General features: G+C 52.2%; 1 protein-coding gene across 9 annotated transcripts in view; it reads left to right on the top strand.

The window, feature by feature from the left end:
- frmd4a (FERM domain containing 4A) overlaps positions 1 to 18,123 on the top strand; it is a 140,233-nt gene that overhangs the window by 103,778 nt on the left and 18,332 nt on the right. For all 9 annotated transcript variants that reach the window (XM_035401781.1, XM_035401782.1, XM_035401780.1 and 6 more), the window contains exons 5-11: positions 821 to 905; positions 3,076 to 3,132; positions 4,546 to 4,568; positions 7,827 to 7,910; positions 9,937 to 10,002; positions 10,508 to 10,565; positions 11,536 to 11,622. In XM_035401781.1, coding sequence (XP_035257672.1) covers positions 821 to 905; positions 3,076 to 3,132; positions 4,546 to 4,568; positions 7,827 to 7,910; positions 9,937 to 10,002; positions 10,508 to 10,565; positions 11,536 to 11,622 — 460 coding nt within the window. The remainder of the gene's footprint in view (positions 1 to 820; positions 906 to 3,075; positions 3,133 to 4,545; positions 4,569 to 7,826; positions 7,911 to 9,936; positions 10,003 to 10,507; positions 10,566 to 11,535; positions 11,623 to 18,123) is intronic.

The raw sequence follows: 18,123 nt of genomic DNA, 5'->3' as shown, positions 1-18,123 counted from the left end.
CCCATTTTATGGTTCAAGGGCAGGGATAATGAATTTGGGATCAAACTGACGTAGAATTCGCCTTGCACACCGAGAACCAAGAGGAGCTCCACCAATCACTGAGCAGGTTGATAACGGGCACTGGAACAACGGCGATGGTGATTGGTGGATACTTCATTGCTCTTCACTGTGTTCTACCGGTACTGTGATGTCACAGCTGTCTTTTCTCTGTCTGTGGGTGGTGCGGGTGGTCAGCTGGATCAGTGTGTCTCCCTGGCCTACCGCCCTGCCACTCATCAGAATCGCAGGATGGTCACCGTTTTCTGCACGCGCTGGCTGGTGTGCCATCGATGAATATCCACTCCGGTAGCAAGACTCCCTCCCTGTTGCTTCTCATAAGAGTGCAGTTTCTGTGTTCTCTTTGTGTTCTCCCTCATCTCCGATGTTCCTCTCTGTGTCTCCTCCCTGCCGGATGGAGACGAGGAGTTAATTAGGGCGCGGAATGCCTTCCTCGTCTTCGGCCGTGCAAATAAATACGCTCCAGTTAAATGGAAACCCCATCATGCGTTGAGCACAGTAATGAGGAATGTAGGCCAAATCACATCACCTCACGTCACATCCCAAGGTTATGCTCTTGCGTCTGATGACCCCTAGTGGTGCCTCTCGGCATCACACAAGTCCACCACAGAGTGATTGCTGAGATCTATTTTTAAAGCAGTCCTTCACTTGTTGTGAATTTCTCCTCAGGTAGTTTAAAGTTGTTTTTCATTTTGTGAGTGTGGCACGCTTTTTGCTACGTTTCTTCATTTTTAAAGTGTTTCTTTATTCTTTTGTCTTTTAGGTTTTACATTGAAAGTATATCCTACCTGAAGGACAATGCCACAATTGAGCTGTTTTTCCTCAATGCAAAGTCTTGCATCTACAAGGTAAGCACATGCTCATTATTTAATGCTTTCTTACCGTTAAAAATAATACTTACCGCTGTTGATTTTTTAAAGAATATACTAATGGTTTCATTGAAAGATCTTTCGAAGTCCATAGTGGAAGTTCACAGACTGTTTTATGAATATTGCAGTTCTATTGTCCATCACTAGGGGGCGAAAGATGCTGTGGTGAAGAGTGGAGGGACAATAGAAATGCCTGATTTCAGAAATGCTACCCATGATTCAGTCAGAACTTATTTGTTCCCAAAACCACCAAGTTTTCCTCTGTTAGTACATGTTAAAACATCTGTGATCTACTGTGGGAAGTAGCTTAGATTACTTTTAAGTTCAGGCCATTTGCAAGAAAGCAGAGGACTTCGACGAAGATATTGAAGCCACTTGAATCATATTGACTCCCTGTGGCGAGTGGAGAGGGAGGAAGTAATCTATCCGCATTAATTCAGTGCGGTTTGCATGTTAGTTAGCGGCGGCTATCTGCACTGAAGGATCAACTTTCCTCCCATTTCAGTATCTCTCTTCTGCTGTTCCCCAGTCCGCAGAGATAACCGAGGCTATCTGCATATAAAACCCCGTGGAGATAGCAAAAGCAGGCCTTCACGTCAGATAACCTCTCAGACCCCTTTCGCGGGATGATAGCCGCACCGTTTAATATTCATGCAGTTAGATGGTCGGAAACTTAGTGCCGGAAAGTTCCGTGGCACCGCACGGCGATAAGAGCACGCTTGGCTGGGATGATGTACTGCTGCTGTTCATCTAATCTCCTCCCATTTGTCCTCCGTGGCATGAGCCTGGAGAGCGTGGCATCCGGTAAAATAAAAAAACGCGGGCGTCTGTTAAAATCAGCGCTGTTCCTTGGGAGGGGGTTGCGGCTTTCCCCCCTCGTTTGATATGGAGGGGCCTTCCGGCCCCACGGGGAGTCTGGTACTTCTGTGCGGGGTGCGAGCTGAGAGTGCGTCTCTGTCAGAGGATCCGGCTGCCGATTGGTCGCGTTTGAACGGACAGGCCGCTGGAGTGGGAACACTCTGCTGGCTGAGGCTGGGGTGGTTAATGTTGGGTGTCTGTGAAGATGCAGGATGTCATTCTGCCCTGTAATTCAGGGGGCTGAACTGGGTGCTTGAGGAGCTGTTAACACTGTCTGTTCTGGCTGCTTCATATCTGAGCTGCAGTTAGCCCAACACTAATGTTATCCTACATACTGTCTGCCTTACACACATGTACACACACTTAACTCACACACACACACTCACACTCTCACACACACACACACACTCGCTGTGTGGCCCCAGCCATAAGCGCTTGTTCTCTTCATAGCCTAGCGGTTCGGTGCTCTTGTGTGGCCCGTCTCGCGTTCCTCATGTGTTGTTTGAATTTGTCGTTAAAGTGGGTCACTGGAACCTCTCGGTCTCGCACGCGAGGCCACCGCCCTTCCTGCTACCGCTCGGTCAGTGCCGCTGGAGCAGTCACAGCCTCCTTTTCTCCTTTACATCTGCCTGGCCAAACAGGCAAACGGCGCGATGTTCCCAGTCCTTAAGCGTGTTTCTGGATCCTTCTCTAAATATCCGGGGAGTGCGGCCTCAGTTCAGTGAGGGCGGTAACTCTAGCTTAAGCTGGCCTGCCTGGATTCCTCTTGAAGGCTCCTAATTAAACCGGGGGGCTGAAGGAACAGGGTCCTCCTTGTCTCCGGGGTCCCAGGCCGCATGCTGGCAGAGTACAAAAGAGGAGCCATTGAAGCGGCTGGTCTGGTCGGCATGGGAACCGGCCGGCTCATCCTCTCTCCCGAGCCGCTCCCGGGCTCCGCCCCCCGCCTGCTCTCATTGGCTGGAACTCAACAACACCTAACCAGGACTAGCCTGCTGTGGCCGATTTTATTACCCGCGTCTGTGTTAAAGTGTCACTCTTAGTTACTGACACGTGGTCATTTCATGGCACATTTCCCCTAACCACATACAGGTGTACCTGCCCGCCCTGCACGCTGAACCCCTGACCCTGTTTCAGCTGACCCTGTTTGGGCTCACTTTGACCTTCCATGCCAAAAAGTAATAGAAATAAGATTTAAAGCCCATATATACGTAAAATACCTGTAGAGATGGACTTATTTTTTTGGTCTTTGCAGCAGTTGCTCACTCCTCTCCTTCCTCTTCTTCCCCCGCAGGAGCTCATCGAGGTGGACAGCGAGGTGGTCTTTGAGCTGGCCTCTTACATTCTGCAGGTAAGCCCACGGGTAACTGAACGGATAAACAGAAACACGCAGCGCTCCACACAGGCGCCAAAGTCAAAGTATCGCTCTAGAATCAGGAAACTTGTAAGGGTGTAAAAACCTTGTAATCCAAAGGCTTTGAATTTAGTTAAAACGCACAATTTGGCTGCTTTCTGAAAATGGCGTAACGCTTTTGTCTTACTTTTAGTTTTCCTTTTCCCGCGTCTGTTTCTGATTAGCGAGCTTAATTGCCAGTTTCCCACGATGCACAGCTCAGAAGTTTCATTATTTTCCCATCATATATTTCAATGGGTGATGCTTGGTTAAGCCACCAAAAATGCTCAACACTAACAGGCATAAATCTCACCAATAACGTTAAAGGAGCTTTGGAGTAATGGGCTGTAAAACGGACTTTACAGAGCCTTACAGGGGGGTTGCCATGATCTCACAAATCCTCGTATATTTCGCTTAAAAGGAAAGTTGGCCCACGCCGGCCTTTGATTTTGCCCCCCCCCCCCGTGGTTCGGGGTAATTTAAAGCCGCTCAGGTCTGAGTTTGGGACGGCCCGTTACGGTGCCCCGGCTCTCGTCTCTGAGGGAGGGGGGGCGACGCCGAGCCGCTTCCCAAAATCTGTCCGCCGAGGAAACGAGGCCTCGTCTTTACTTCATCACTCCGTCCTTTCCGTCTGTCTTTACCGTGCGGCCCGCCCCTCTGATCTCAGAGCTGGGAGCCGTGTCCCTCATAAACCGCTGCGTTCGGTCAGCTCTGCTGCTCGTGTCATCTCAAAAAATAAAGTAGTGTGAAGGCTTTTTTTTTTTTTGTTTTCAGCATTTTGTGAAAGTGAAACCGTTTGTTCCCGTAAAATGTTGCTGACCCAGAGCTGTGTGCTATCCTAGTGCAACAGTACTGTGTGTTTCACCACGGCTCTTAAAAGACTGAAGTGAGACTGTCAGACCGAATCCCCAGCCCCGCCCCTCCTGTCCCCGGCCCCGCCCCCAGCTCCGCCCAGCGTTCTCATAAAGCTGGTGATTTAGTGTTTTTGGGAGCTCTCTATGTTAGGGGTCACCCCAGCGCGGCAGAGGAGGGAGGGGGCGGAGCTGATTGTGGGGGCGGGGGGGCAGGAGCTCATCAAACCCCAGATTTTGGGCGCGGGCGCACTCCGGGGCGGCCAGGTGCGGGGGGGATCAGGTGTCCCCATTAAAGAGCTGCGGGGGAGGGGGGGAGTTCTCCCCAGCTGGGGGAGATCGTGTTTCCCAGGCCCCCGCTGCAGGGTCTCACGCTGCTCGCACCTCATTTCACCTTGATTAATCCCAGCCTTTCAGCCCGCAGGAAGCCCCCCCCCATCGCCCCTCCGCCCGCCCCTCTCATAAAGCGCACACACGCATGACTGACCGCTTTCTCTCCTTTCTCTCTCTCTCTCTGCAGGAGGCGAAAGGGGACTTCACCAGGTAAGCACACCTGAGCTTTCTCTAATCCACTTAAATCAGGCCGTTGTTCTCCGGGTGGAACTTAACCTGTCTCACCGACGCAGTGTTTATCTGCTCCGTGAGAAACGCACACATCTGTTCTCTGTCCTCAGAGACTATTATTACTGCGTTAATGAATTCCTCCTAATGCCAGTCACTGAGCCGAGTTACAGTGTGTCTTTTTTATTAATATCAGGAATAATGATAGTAATTATAATAACAATAATAATAATAATTACTCAGAACCCTCACCACGCGCTGAGCGGGAGAGTGAGAGACATTACTGAGCCTCCAAACTGTGATTATCTGGGAATTTTGCCCTGCGGGCTGGCAACCCCGTCCTCTTTGCCAAAAATCTGTGCGTTCACCTCTATCTCTCTTTTCTTCTGTCCCTCTGTCTTCCGTCTGTTTTCTCTCTTTCAATCTTCCTCCTCTTTTTCCACCTTCACTGATTCTCTCTCATCCTGACCATTTGATTTCAGTGAGGACTGCCTGGCTGTGACTCGCAACAGAAAGGCTTCTATCTACCAATACTCTCTCTATCTTTCTATCTCTCTCTCTCCCCCTCTGTCCCTCTGCCCCCCCTCTCTCTCTTTCTTTCTCTTCATCCCTCTCTCCCACTCTGTCTAATTCTCTCTCTCTGTCTCTCCCCTCTGTCTCCCCTGTCTCTCTCTCTCCCTTTCCTTCTCTCTCCCTCCCTCTCTCGGTGGGTCCTGAGCTGTGGGCAGTGTGAAGCCGCAGGCAGTGGTTGCAGGGTCAGAGCTCTGGCTGTGCGCTGTGCGCTGGCCTGAGAGAGAGGCGCGGGGGGCAGGCTTGTGTCCCGTGGGGGACCCAAAGCCGGCGTGAAAGGCCCCCAAAAATAAGACGGGGAGGAACAGGGCGGGCATTGTCCCGGGGAACAATGGTGCTGGGGGGAAAGAGGGTCTGTAAGCTGCTGTAAGACCCGAGGCCAGACAGCGCTACAAAGCCAGCTCTTATCAGCCTGTTTTTAATATTTTTTTGACCTCCCCCCACCCCTTATCTCTGAGCCCTTGATTTATTTTACACGATGGCGGAGAGCCGTTGCTTTTACGTTTGTCTGCGTCACGTTTTTTGTGTGGATTGGATTGGCCTGGTTCTCTCCAGCTCCGCCCCCCCCCTTCTCTGCGATTGGCTGTATAATCCACGACGGGAAGCACTCCAGCTTTATGACGAATGTCTGACACACACACAAATAAATCCCTGGCAGATCAGATTTAAGACGTACCCCAAAAAAAAATAACGTGCTATCCTTCCGTTTTGTGCATGTTTAGATTCGCCCGCCCGGCGAGCTGTGTCTGCTTTGCTCGTCTGTTGTCCTCAAATCCTGCCGCCCCCCCAGAGGGATCCTGCAGAGCTCTCCGTCTGCAGCTTCCACTCAAATCAGCCTGCTGCCGTGTGCAGAGACACACGGCTGTAAAACGCCATTTAAAGTGCAGTAAAGGGCAAACCATAGCCACAACTGATGAAGTCAAGTAGAAGTATTGAACGGCGGTCAGACTGTTGTAGCCCAAAACGCATCTTAGGATGGACTGCCTCATGAATACTTGCAGGAAGGAGGTCTGCTAAACGAACTCCTGCTCTTTTAAAATGTCTGAACCGAGAAAAAACGTTTCTTTAAAATTACTGTGTGGCTTTGACCTTTCCGGTAGAGAATTATACCAGCTCTCACTGAGTGAATCTTTGCTTCTTCTGCAATCACAAGATGCAAGCATCGTATGAAACGTACTGTGTCATCACGTGAAGTCACGAGCCCAGCCAGCACACAGGCGTCACCTAGAATAATGTTCTGCAAGGCAAAAACAAGACCCTCTCCTCAAACTAGATGCCGTGATTCCCTTAGCCTTGGATTATTGTGTTACTAGTAGTGATGTTATGATCTTGGAGTGAGCTTTGAGTTGGGGCGTTGCTGTTTACCTTCAGTGCACCTGGGTGGAAACCGAACTTGTTCGCTTTTGATGTAACGGCTGACTTGGAGGCTTAGGGGGTGGTCTCAAAAACTGTGTCAAAGCCTAGCGCCGAGGCTGCTGGGAAAAGAGGAGTCGTCTTCCTCCTCCCCAAAATAGCAGAACAAATAAATATGGGGGTTACTGTAACGGTCCCACACCAGTCTGGAATGTTCCATAAGCCTTCGGTTTCCGCTGACCCACCCTCAGTAAAGCCGGCAGCCAGGAGGGGGGGTGTGGTGGTTTTGGGGGGGGGGGGTGGTTCTGAGAGGCCGGGGTGAGGGGGTCAGTGGTGGGGGCTTGAGTCAGGGGTGGGGACGACGCTCCACCCAAACACAGCTGTTTCACACGTTTCACACCAGAGACAGAGGAGAGAGCAGCTACACGCAAGAGCAGTGTTCCCACATCATCATCACGGACACTGAACGAGTCTCACAGATCTGTGATCATCACTGACACTGAACGAGTCTCACAGATCTGTAATCATCACTGACACTGAACGAGTCTCACAGATCTGTGATCATCACTGACACTGAACGAGTCTCACAGATCTGTGATCATCACTGCCACTGAATGAGTCTCACAGATCTGTGATCATCACTGCCACTGAATGAGTCTCACAGATCTGTGATCATCACTGACACTGAACGAGTCTCACAGATCTGTGATCATCACTGCCACTGAATGAGTCTCACAGATCTGTGATCATCACTGACACTGAACGAGTCTCACAGATCTGTGATCATCACTGACACTGAACGAGTCTCACAGATCTGTGATCATCACTGACACTGAACGAGTCTCACAGATCTGTGATCATCACTGACACTGAACGAGTCTCACAGATCTGTGATCATCACTGACACTGAATGAGTCTCATAGATCTGTCATCATCAGTGACACTGAAACAGCCTCACAGGTCTAACATAAAGCACCCAAACGTCACCCAAACCCACTGTTTACTAGAGAGGGGGGACATTTCAACCTTTGGAACCAAACGCGGTCCAGAGGTCTAACCCCTTGCGGCTGAATTGTTCCATCAAAAGAACACAGACCCAAACACTCAATAATGCGTCTTTATAAAAGAAAAAAAACCCTCTCTGTAGAACACTTTGGCCGCATGACTTTACGATCGGGGACCAGATGCAGAACTGCACTGTCCTGCCAAGCAACTGTTGGGCCCTGTTCAACTTTGCCATGGCGTTCTCACGGTTGTGTTTTTCTTTCTCCCTTTCTCCCTTTCTTTCTTTCGCTCCTTTCATTATTTCGTCATCAGCAACGAGGCGACGAGAGCCGACCTGAAGAAGCTGCCGGCGCTGCCCATGCAGGCCCTGAAGGAGCACCCGTCTCTGGCCTACTGGTGCGTCCCCGGCCTCCTCCACACTAAAATATCTGCCACACAAAAGTTGGAACTTTGACAGAAAATGTGTTGGAGGGAACACAAAAGCAGTCACGCAGAAAGTGTGTTTGATATTAACACTTTTTTCGAGAGTGCAGGCCTTCGTCCTCAGTGTTGTGACTGTGACTTCAGAAGTGTGGAGGAGGAAGCAATATATTTGTCAGTGTTCTGGCTTTCAAAAGACTCCTCAGTTCACTTCATTAATAAGGAGGGGAGGGGTTGTGTGCCAGTGACATCATCACTTCAAACAGGGCTTTGCAGGTGCAGACGGATGTTCTGTGTTGGGGTGAGGCTGGATTCAAGCCGTCCTGTTTTTCTAACATCCATTAATGTGTCTCCAAGAGTTGCCTTCTGTGATAAATAAATAATAAAGTGGCTCTATTAATGTTTCATGGTTTTAAAGCTGCAGTATGAGTTGTAAAACATTTTTAAATCTGCCCTGGAATGATGAAGTGAAAATTGGGGCGCACAGCAGGCCCAAGTCTGTTTGCACGAGTGTCGCACCTGCGTGTGCACCTGGACCGGCGGGAGGAGGCGGGGCTCAGAGCGTGTGGGCGTGGTCGAGGGCGGAGCTTAGGGCGGAGCTGACACACTATAAAACCCGCGCAGCTGCCAGACAGAGCGGTCCCAGAACCCCAGCAGCTGCAGGCGCATCGGAAACCCTGCACCCCTCAAATACACCCCCCCCAAACCCCCAAACCCTGCCACGAGCGTGAGAGCTGTCCCACCCCGGCTCCTCTGCCTTCCCAGCAGCCTCAGCATTTAACGCGCCGCAGCGTGAGGCCGAGAGACCGCCGCTCCTCCCCCGCCGCGCCGCTCGTCTCCGCTCCTCCCGCGCTGCGGGAGCCCTGGCGCTCAGAGAGAGCTCAGAACACGAGACGCTCCCCTCCTCCAGCGCCTCTGCTCCGGCTGTCTTTCGTCTTTAGTCTCGTTTGTTTGGTTTTGTTTTTTTTTTGTGAAACTTTCTGTCAGTCAGCGCTGCTGCTGCTGCCTTTGGTGGAGCTCAGCACCGCCAAGTTCGCCGGTCGACAAACAATGCAGCTACTTCCCCTTGTTCTGTTGCCTCATGGGAATTAGCTTGACAGTGTGTATATTTATCTCTAGCACTGCTGTCCCACACACGTACACGCACACAAACACACACACACAGACACATACATACACGTATGCACACACACACGGACAGACAGACACATATGTACACATAGGCACACACACACACACACACCCCCACACACTGTACTGCCCCCACCAGCTGACCCCCTCCCCTCCCCGCCCCTCTGACTCCTCCTCTGTGGAGTGCTCCTCTCCGTCTGCTGAGCTCACTCAGGACTGCGCTCGAAGTGGATTCTCTCTACGCTTGATCCCTGACCTGCCATTGATTGGTCATGCCTGTGGTTCTCAGCCCGGCATCGATTGGTTGTGCCTGCGTTCCTCAGCCGTTAATCTCCACGAGCGCAAGCGACAGGGAAAGTGAACGAACCTGTGACCCTGCCGCACCTCGACCCTCCTCCCCGCACCTCCTCCCTGCTCCCCCTGCTCCTCCTCAGGTCCCGGGGTCCACCCCGCCCCACCCTAGTCTCCCCAACCCCCCTTGGTGTCTTTAATTTGCCCCTTGTCTGCAGCTGCAGTGCAGATTACTGCCCCTTTATTCTCCTGATGCGGAATGCTCAGTTCTATTGGAAGCTCCTGCTCGTCGCTGTAACCTCCTCCGTTGTTTTGGGAGGGTGCAGACCAGCTGCCCCCCCAGTCTCCTCTGAAACACGCGATGGTCTTCTGTCCGCTCAGCGGTCTGTCAGTCATCGAGCCGGAGGAGGGAGCGCGTGCAGCTTGCGCAGGGGGACTGCAGGTGTACAGGTGACCCGGGCCAGCGCTGTGCCTGCTCTCCCTGTGAGTTCTGGTATGAGGAGGGTCCGGTGGCTCATGCCTCCGCCTGTCCCGTCTGTGGGAGTAAAGCGGGGCTTGTTTTTTGCGTTTTGTGTTGCAGTGAGGACCGCGTGATCGAGCACTACAAGAAGCTCAGCGGCCAGTCCAGAGGCCAGGCGATCGTCAAGTGAGTCTGCAGTACTCTCTCTCTCTCTCTCTCTCTCTCTCCCCCCCCCCCACCTCTCATTCTCCTTCTCTCACTGTCTCTCTCTACTCCCATCTTCCTCATTATGTCTTTCTTTTTCTCTCTCTCATCAGACTGTCTGTCTCACTCCTCTCTCTCTCTCTCTCAGTCTGTCTGTCTCTGTCTCTCTCTCTGGAGAGTACGAGCATTCGTGATCTGTCTCTGTTTCCTCCCCACGCATCTCGCCCACACAGCCACTCATTCTCCCCTCACCATAAGCAGCCTAACATTCCGGAATGAAGAACACATCATTTACCGGCTTTATGCGTCTGTGTGTGCGTGTGATTATACGCGTACGTGCGGGAAGGCTGCTTTCTAAAGAGCCCGGCCGTTTTACACGGAAGCGTGGGGGGGGGGCGGTGGGGCCAAAGACCTCCGGGGGGTGTGTCACACACAGATGAGAGTGCATTCTGGGAGCCGTGAGTGTCTGTTTCCCTCTCTTTCGCAGCTACATGAGCATTGTGGAGTCCCTCCCCACCTACGGAGTCCATTACTACGCTGTGAAGGTACGTCTTCATCCCCCCCTCACGCTGCCCCGAACCGGGAAACTGCCCCAAACCAGGAAACTGCCCCGAACCGGGAAACTGCCCCGAACCAGGAAACTGCCCCGAACCGGGAAACTGCCCCGAACCAGGAAACTGCCCCGAACCAGGAAACTACCCCGAACCGGGAAACTGCCCCGAACCGGGAAACTGCCCCAAAACCTACTGAGATAAAAGAAAACGTACTATGTGTACTTTGTTTAAACTCCTTGAATATTGCAACGGAGATGAACAGTCTGTAGCTAACGTAACGTGCTGCTGTCTGGTCTAGTCAGAGGTGAGCTGTTGTTTAGAGCTGACATAAAGGTCACTTGTCCTTCGCCTGCCATTGACCAATCAGGAAACAGGCCAAGCGCAGGGCGCACTACCCACTCAAGATGACATCACGCAAACGTGATTGCGGTCAGCGGTCTGGAATTCTCCCAGAAGACCTGTGTGCCTTAAATGTGACCGTGACCAGACTGGGTGGATGGTGCCAGTTAATTACAGCACTACGGAGCATTCTGCTGACTGTAGAGCTCAGATATAGTGTCGGTTTCCGTTTCAGGGTTCAAGACAGTTCTGTGTTTAGTCTGTTTGTTCAGTTTACCTGTACGGGCACAGCTGTGGCCTGCAGGGTTTTTGGTGTCAGGACTAGCCTTCAGTTAAGTCAATTCAGAAAAATGCCCATACTGCTCCTTGAGGCATTTTGTAATTAATAAATTGAATTTTCTGTTAATTTCCTGAAATCGGGTGAACCGAGAAGTGGAATTGATCCCAACGCTGGCAACCTGTGAACCCGGCTCCAGCTTTGGCCTTTAAAAAAAAAAAAAAAAAGACACACAGCAGGTCTCAATTTACATGCCTCCAGCACAGCTGAGAGTGCATTAGTACGTATCCCATAATCCTTCAGTGCTTTCCCTGATGAGCGTATCCCTTTTCCCGGTCATAACAGGACAAGCAGGGTATTCCGTGGTGGCTGGGGCTGAGCTACAAAGGCATCTTTCAGTACGACCACCAAGACAAAGTGAAGCCCAGAAAGGTAAGAGCGCTCATCTCCGGGCCTTTTAAAACTAAATCTTTTCTGCAATGTTATGTCAGATGTTATTCCTCACTAGTACCATGCTCTGGCTCAGTCAGCAAGTTTGAATTCAGGTTAAAATCGCTGAATGTTCCACACACACCTGTTCAATGTTTGTGTCTGTTTTACGGTGTGTCTGTCTGTCTTGGTGTTCGTGTGGGTGTGTGTCCATAAATCTTTGCCGTAATTGCTAGCATTGTTAGCATCGGCATGACTGTTCGGGGAACTCGCGCAGACAGAGGATGCACAACACAGCCGTGACTCAGCGCTCATCATCTTCAGTGGGCGTGGCCTCCTCGTTTCCCCGACCCAATGACTTTGCCTCATTTACTCTTCATTGTTTCCCCTCATTGGGGTGGAGGCCAATGGAAACTAAGAATAGCCCTGACTGGAAGTGTGCTGGGTCTGTGGTCGGGGTGTTCACACAGGAAACGCCCACGGCGGGCTGCGATGACACCGCTCCTCACCCCAGCTCAGACATTCTCCTTCACCCGCCTGCCGGCCCCAGCGCCTGTCGCAGGCCGCGACCCCCGACCTCTGACCCCAGGGCCTGCCGCCGGGCCAGGGGGGCGGTAATGAATTACGTTAACAGCCGTGAAATCCAGGCCTGCGTCTCGTTTAGCCTCCCCGTCGCCGTGCTCGTGTTTCACTCCCCACTGCTGCCCTTTTAGCCCCTGTCTGACCTTCAGGAGTCGTGCATTCGCCTCAAATAATCGACCTTACCGGCCACATTCTATTCATTTATCTAAATGGAGCTTGGCAGTTATTTAGCGCTCTGTACAGAAACATGGGGGGGAGGGGCGGAAGCGTACTAAGCGTACAGAGTCGTTCTGGCCACGCTTTAACGGCCTCTGATTGGTCCTCGGGATTGCGCAAAGCCCTGGCCGAGGTTGAAATTAACATGGCGCTGCGGCCTTTTTCCGGAAGCGGCCAGAAGCCACAGCTTAAGCGGTTCGGTCTTTGTTTATGGAGCGCTGAAAGCTGGGGGGGGGTGGGGGGGGTCGGGTCTGAACGGTTCTGTTTAAGGTCTTGAGCATCTCCTGCCTTCCCTCTGATAGGCTGCCTTTCTCTCTGTTTGGCTATCCGTCTTTCTGATTGGCTATTATTCTCTCTGATTGGCTACCCTCCTCTCTGGCTACCTTTATCTCTGATTGGCCACCTGACTGGCCACCCTTAGTTCTCTCTGGAGTATGAGCGCTGCAGCACCCGCGCGTGAAAGTTTAAACCTGCGCACGTGACTCCTGCTCCTGCTCCCAGTGCTGCTGCAGTCGCGGCGCTGTGCTGTTCTGAGCCGTGGTGCTGTTGCAGGAGGACGAGCCAGGCTGAGGTGTGCGGTTTTATCCCTTGCTGGGAAGGATTTGCTTTTGAAGCTTTCAGAGTCTCAGAATAATTTCACGCCGTTACCACAGCTCCCCCAGCTCCCAGTCTCCAGTCTCCACACAGATATTGCGTTCTGGAAATAAGTTGTGCAATTGTGTTTTTTTTTTTTTTTTATCTTACAGACTGTTCTATAAATAGCATTCAAAGTGAAATGAAAGCACGCAGACAGCAGTAACAGAAAGTAGGGGGGGGGGTTGTTTCGGTGAAAGTGCTCCACTACAAAGCGCCACTTAATAGTCTGTTGTTGGAACAGCTCTTAGATCTGCCTCCCAGATTAGGGGCTGTTTCTCAGGTCAGGGGGGTGAGACGCCCAATGCGCTGTGAAATGGATGCAGAGTTTAACGTGCGCCAGAGACCTGAGACCAGGCTCACATCTCTCCTGCAGGGGAACAGAAAAATGAATTACCGGGTCTTTACCAAGGGGGATAACGCAGCACCTTTCAGCCAGCGTCGTAAGCAGCCAATGGGGACGCCCGGGATCCCACAGGAAACGAGCGTCGTGCTTGATCTGTCCCCGCGCTGCGCGTCGAAGCGGAGAGTATGACATGTGGCATCATTTAGCCAGTGACTGTTGGATTTACGACAGCTCTGAAGGACAGAAAGGAGATCCGGCAAGTAGGGTGTGTTTTGTCTCTCTCCTTGCCAAAAAAACAAGCAAATACCCCCCAAAAAAAAAAAAAAAAAAAATAGGGGGCGGGGGGATGTAAGCTCGCATGCTGGTCTCCATCGCAGATGTAAACAGTTTTTCGGGTAGGTTGTTAGGGGGGCGTTTGGAGCCGTGCCCCTCTCCCCGCTGTTTTTACCGTCGCCGGTGCGGTGGGACACCACAGCCTTTCTCAGCAGTCTGGAGGTTTTTTGTTTTTGGGTAACTGCCGCGTCATTGGGCTTCCTCGGGGGGGGGGGGGGGGGGGGGGGAAGTGGTCGGTGATTATTATTTAATGAGGGGCGGCTAGAGAGGTCCAGACTGTGCCCATCGCAGAACACCTAAGTGTTCAGTCACTGAACGTAATTCCAGTTCAGGTTTTTGTCCGGTCAGGTTTAAATATTTATACCAGGTTTTTCTTGCTCACAGCAACATTTTGCTGTAACTTTGTTGGCTGGCCTTTATGTTAGCACTACGGTTACAGGGCTGAACACTCATCCTGTAATAGACGGCTGTGAGGCTGTTTATTGGAGACCTAGTTTTTTATGGGTGTTCTTCAGTGGACCCCCCACAGTGGAGTGACCAGGAGTTTCTCTACGCTGCAGTTCTGCTGTTCCTTGTTTCTGGAGTTCACTGAGGTTCCACATTCAAATTTACAACTGCCAGGCCCCTGTTTGATCTGGCCGTCCAGTGCGCTCAGTCAGAGCCCAGGTTAATAGCCAGGCACCCTGGGAAATGTCACATGTTTATTTCCACAGTATCTGTCCTTTTGAAATCGTGTAAACCCCCCCCCCCCCCCCCCCCACACCGGCTAACATTCTGAAGATGTAGTACCTGCCAGATCATGAGGCACGCGTTCGCAGTGTGGACCCAGTGTGCTCCCACCTTCAACCTCTCCTCTGCTCTTTAATTTCTGTTATACTACCATCTACCGTCCCATTTCCTGTTTGGAGTTCGTAACTCGATTGTCGGCTGTGTTGTCGGGTAACTTTGTGTTTTATGTCAGGTCCCCCTTCTAAGAGTTTTTGATTTCAATGGGGTTCTCCTGGTTGAATGAAGGTTAAAAATAAAAATATATTTAAAAAAATAAAACGGTAGAGTGGCTGTCTGAGAGGAAATAAGAATTTGAATCCAATTGAAACTTTATTGTTTTGCCCGCAACCACTTAATGGTGTCCTTTGCGTTCACATCGTCGTTTAAAACAATCAGCGTTCATCAACAGAAAGAGAAACATCGTAAAAACATGGGAGCATTCCATCATCATGATCATTACTGTTTAAAGCCTGATTGGATCAGTGCTAGCACTGCAGTTGATGGTCCTTCAAAAGGAAGTTCACCTTGAGCGTTTATCTGAGAGACATTTTTTATCCCTCAGCTCCTTTTTACGTTGCGTTGGCTTAATGAAATAAGGTCATCGTTACTCACGTCACAGACAGTCAAAATCAAAAACCGATCCACCGTTTCCCTAAATGGCAGCTAATGGCAGATTTCCACTGGGGTACGGCCGGCCCAAAACCTCATAAGTCACGCACCGGTCCCGTCCGAAGACGAGCGGTTTGAATACGGACGTCCTCACTTGTCATCGACAGATGGCCCAACGATATGCCCCCGAGAGTGTTAGCGTAGCGTTCACAGAGCGACAGGCTCGTGTTATATGCCCCGCCCGTGCCAGGGGATCCGTGCGTGCGAGTCTGCTACAGCTGGAAGGTCACAATTACAGGCCCCCCATTCCGACCGGGGGGGGGGGCCTTCTCCTCAAAATCTATCTGGAGTAATTATCCACATAAAATGGCAGGTTCCTGAAGTCTGTGAAACAGTTCCAGCGGTGGTGAAATTTTGGGGGGGGTTTTGGAGGGTTATTATGGGTAGGCCTGAGCTATTTTTACACGCAGCGGGTGTTACCCCGATGGCAGTGGAGTGTGAGTGGGCGTGTTGCGGTGGCGAGGGGGCCAGGTTTCGTTTGATATCGGGCGGGGCGGGGCGCGCACGGGCGTGTGTGTATTACCCAGAGGCCTCGGCGGGGTCTCCCGTGTGGTAACCGTGGCGACTGTGGCACGGCGAGCGGGCGAGCTGGCGTTTGGTCTGGAACCAGCCGGCGGTCGTAAAAAATAAAAATAAAAAAGCCTCTGAGTCACGTTAGCGGGGGGACGATGACTCACTCGCCGTTTAGCGGTAATTTACGCGAACGGCGAGCGCGAGGAACGTCCTTCAGAGCCGCCGCCGCTGCAGCAGCCTTACCTCCTCCCCCACCCTCTGGAAATACATGAAATCCAGTGGGAGCCATGAGCAGGATTAGGACCCAAAATGAGATTGGGGGGGGGGGGGGGTTCGGTGGGGGAACATGCTGGAAACATTAGCATGTCTGCCCCGCGAGGGAACACATCCAGCGAGCGCGTGCTGGTATACGGAGGGGGCAGGGGTACAGGGGTACAGGGGGAGAGGGTGTGGGGGGGGGTCACTCTGAGGGAGGAGGCCGGAGGAGCAGGCATTAGGACAAAAAAAAACAGTGACTTATCAACACTGCTGGCTGCCCTTTTAATGCCTGACACTGATAAATACATTACGCTCCCAATCCCCAGTGCTCCTGTCTACTCACGACCTCTTTCAGTCTCAGGGCTTGTTTCCATTCGTACTCTTATCTGTGCGCTCCTCTTTGCCTGAGCCCTGCAGTTCATTTCTTCAGTTCAGGTCTTATTTGTGGATTCGTTGCTACCGAAAGGAGCCCGAATGTACCGTTTAACGCACCTGAATGTGTCAGTATATACCGCGGCTGTGTTCAGCGCTGAAAGCGCAAAGTGCAGCGTCGCAGAAGCAATGGTGGCGGCACGTTTTCAGGGGTGATGGGGAAAGCTCTAACGTACGTGGGATCGAGCAACGGGGAAAGATCAATCGCTTGGATAACTCCGGAGTGGATCTGAAGGGCTTCAGTTTAAAAAAGAAATCACGCGGGAGTATACGGGAGAACCACACCCTCGAAAAATCTCCTGTGTTTTAAAAAAATTTTTTTTTTTTAGCTCGTTTGTTTTAGCAGTGATTTATGATCTGGCCTGTTGTCTGTGGGAACCCATGAGAATGCGAAGCATTCAGTTGTCCTCACAGGCTCATGTTTACTGCCCCCCCCCCCCGCCCCCCCTCGCTGTGTGGGATGGCCACGCCCCTTTCCGGAGCCCTGTGTGACTGAGGCCGGGCGTGGTTTAAGACGCCACGGCTCGCTGCCTGCTGTAACTAGGGTGACACAACAGGGTTCGGGGTCACAGCAAACCCCAAAATAGGTTTATACCGTAAGGAACAGAGGGTGGGTGTGATGCCGTTGGCTGATTCTGCTCTGAAATCGCGGAAGCCAGGATGGTGTGTCACGTCGTAGTCCTTCCCCCCAGCCCCCCGGGAACCTTGTTTTTTTAAATCTGCGAGTGAGACACAGTTACGCAGCCAGCGAACATCTGGCAGGCTCCGCTTCCCCGAGGTGCGAAACGAACACAGGGGGACGCAAAAATGTGAGCCCTCCAGCGCTCGGCCGTCAGATCGCCCCCGGGGCTCTGAATCCAGCCCCCCCCCCGCCCCCCCCCCCGGTCCATTACGTCCATTTCACAGCAATTAAGCCCCTGTAGCCGAGCGTCAGGCCGCAGCGCGGGGTCCGCGGGAAGATGTATTGCGCGTCCGCGGCAATTTGGCTCAAAGTGACACGCCCGTAAATCTGCAGGTGAGCTGGGACCGCTGGGGGGGGCGGGGGGGGGGGGGGCGGGGGGGGGTTCGGTGTGGCTCTGGGGCGGGCGCTGAGGGGCTGCGAAGGGCAGGGGTCTCCAACTCCAGTCCCAGCGGGGGGGGGGTCATAGTGTCTGCGAGATTTATGGGTTCCTCCTCTCTTTCAGTAGCTGGTCTGGGCCTAGGAGCCAAGGTGTGCGGAGTCCTCGGCCAATCAGTGACGTACAAAAAAATACAGCTGTGAAGTATTACAACGCAACAATCCCAGAAAGCCCTGCAGCCCTCAAGGGCGGGCTTTGACATCCTTCCTGTGGTTTTCCAACCCCCCCCATCTGCAGTGATCCACAGGCGCACACTAGTCCCCCCCCCCCCACGGCGGTTTGAGCTGCTGTTCTGCCTGTGTGTGCGCGACCGTATGCGCAGAGTGCGTGCGTGTTGCAGTGTGTTTGTTTGCTGTGCGAATCTCATTCGGTGGGATGTTTGACATTCTCGTCTTTTCTCTACCGCTCTTATCGTTTCCCAGGCTGTTAAAATTCTTTGTCTCTCTAATGTCCCCCTCCCCCCGTATCCCACAGCCAGAGCTGCACGTGGTTATGCAGCAGGAAGGAGGAGGAGGCAGCCAGCCGTACTTTCATATTTAATTCATGCTTTTTCAGTACGGAGATGAGTGACCTTTCTGTTTACACGGGCATCTATAAGAAGGAGTGATTTAAACAGAGGGTTTCCCCTGAGAGTGT

Source organism: Anguilla anguilla, chromosome 19 (assembly GCF_013347855.1).
Source record: "Anguilla anguilla isolate fAngAng1 chromosome 19, fAngAng1.pri, whole genome shotgun sequence".
In the NCBI taxonomy this organism is placed as follows: domain Eukaryota; kingdom Metazoa; phylum Chordata; class Actinopteri; order Anguilliformes; family Anguillidae; genus Anguilla; species Anguilla anguilla.
The sequence above is the reverse complement of the archived record's forward strand: the minus strand, read 5'-3'. Positions and strand labels throughout refer to the sequence as shown.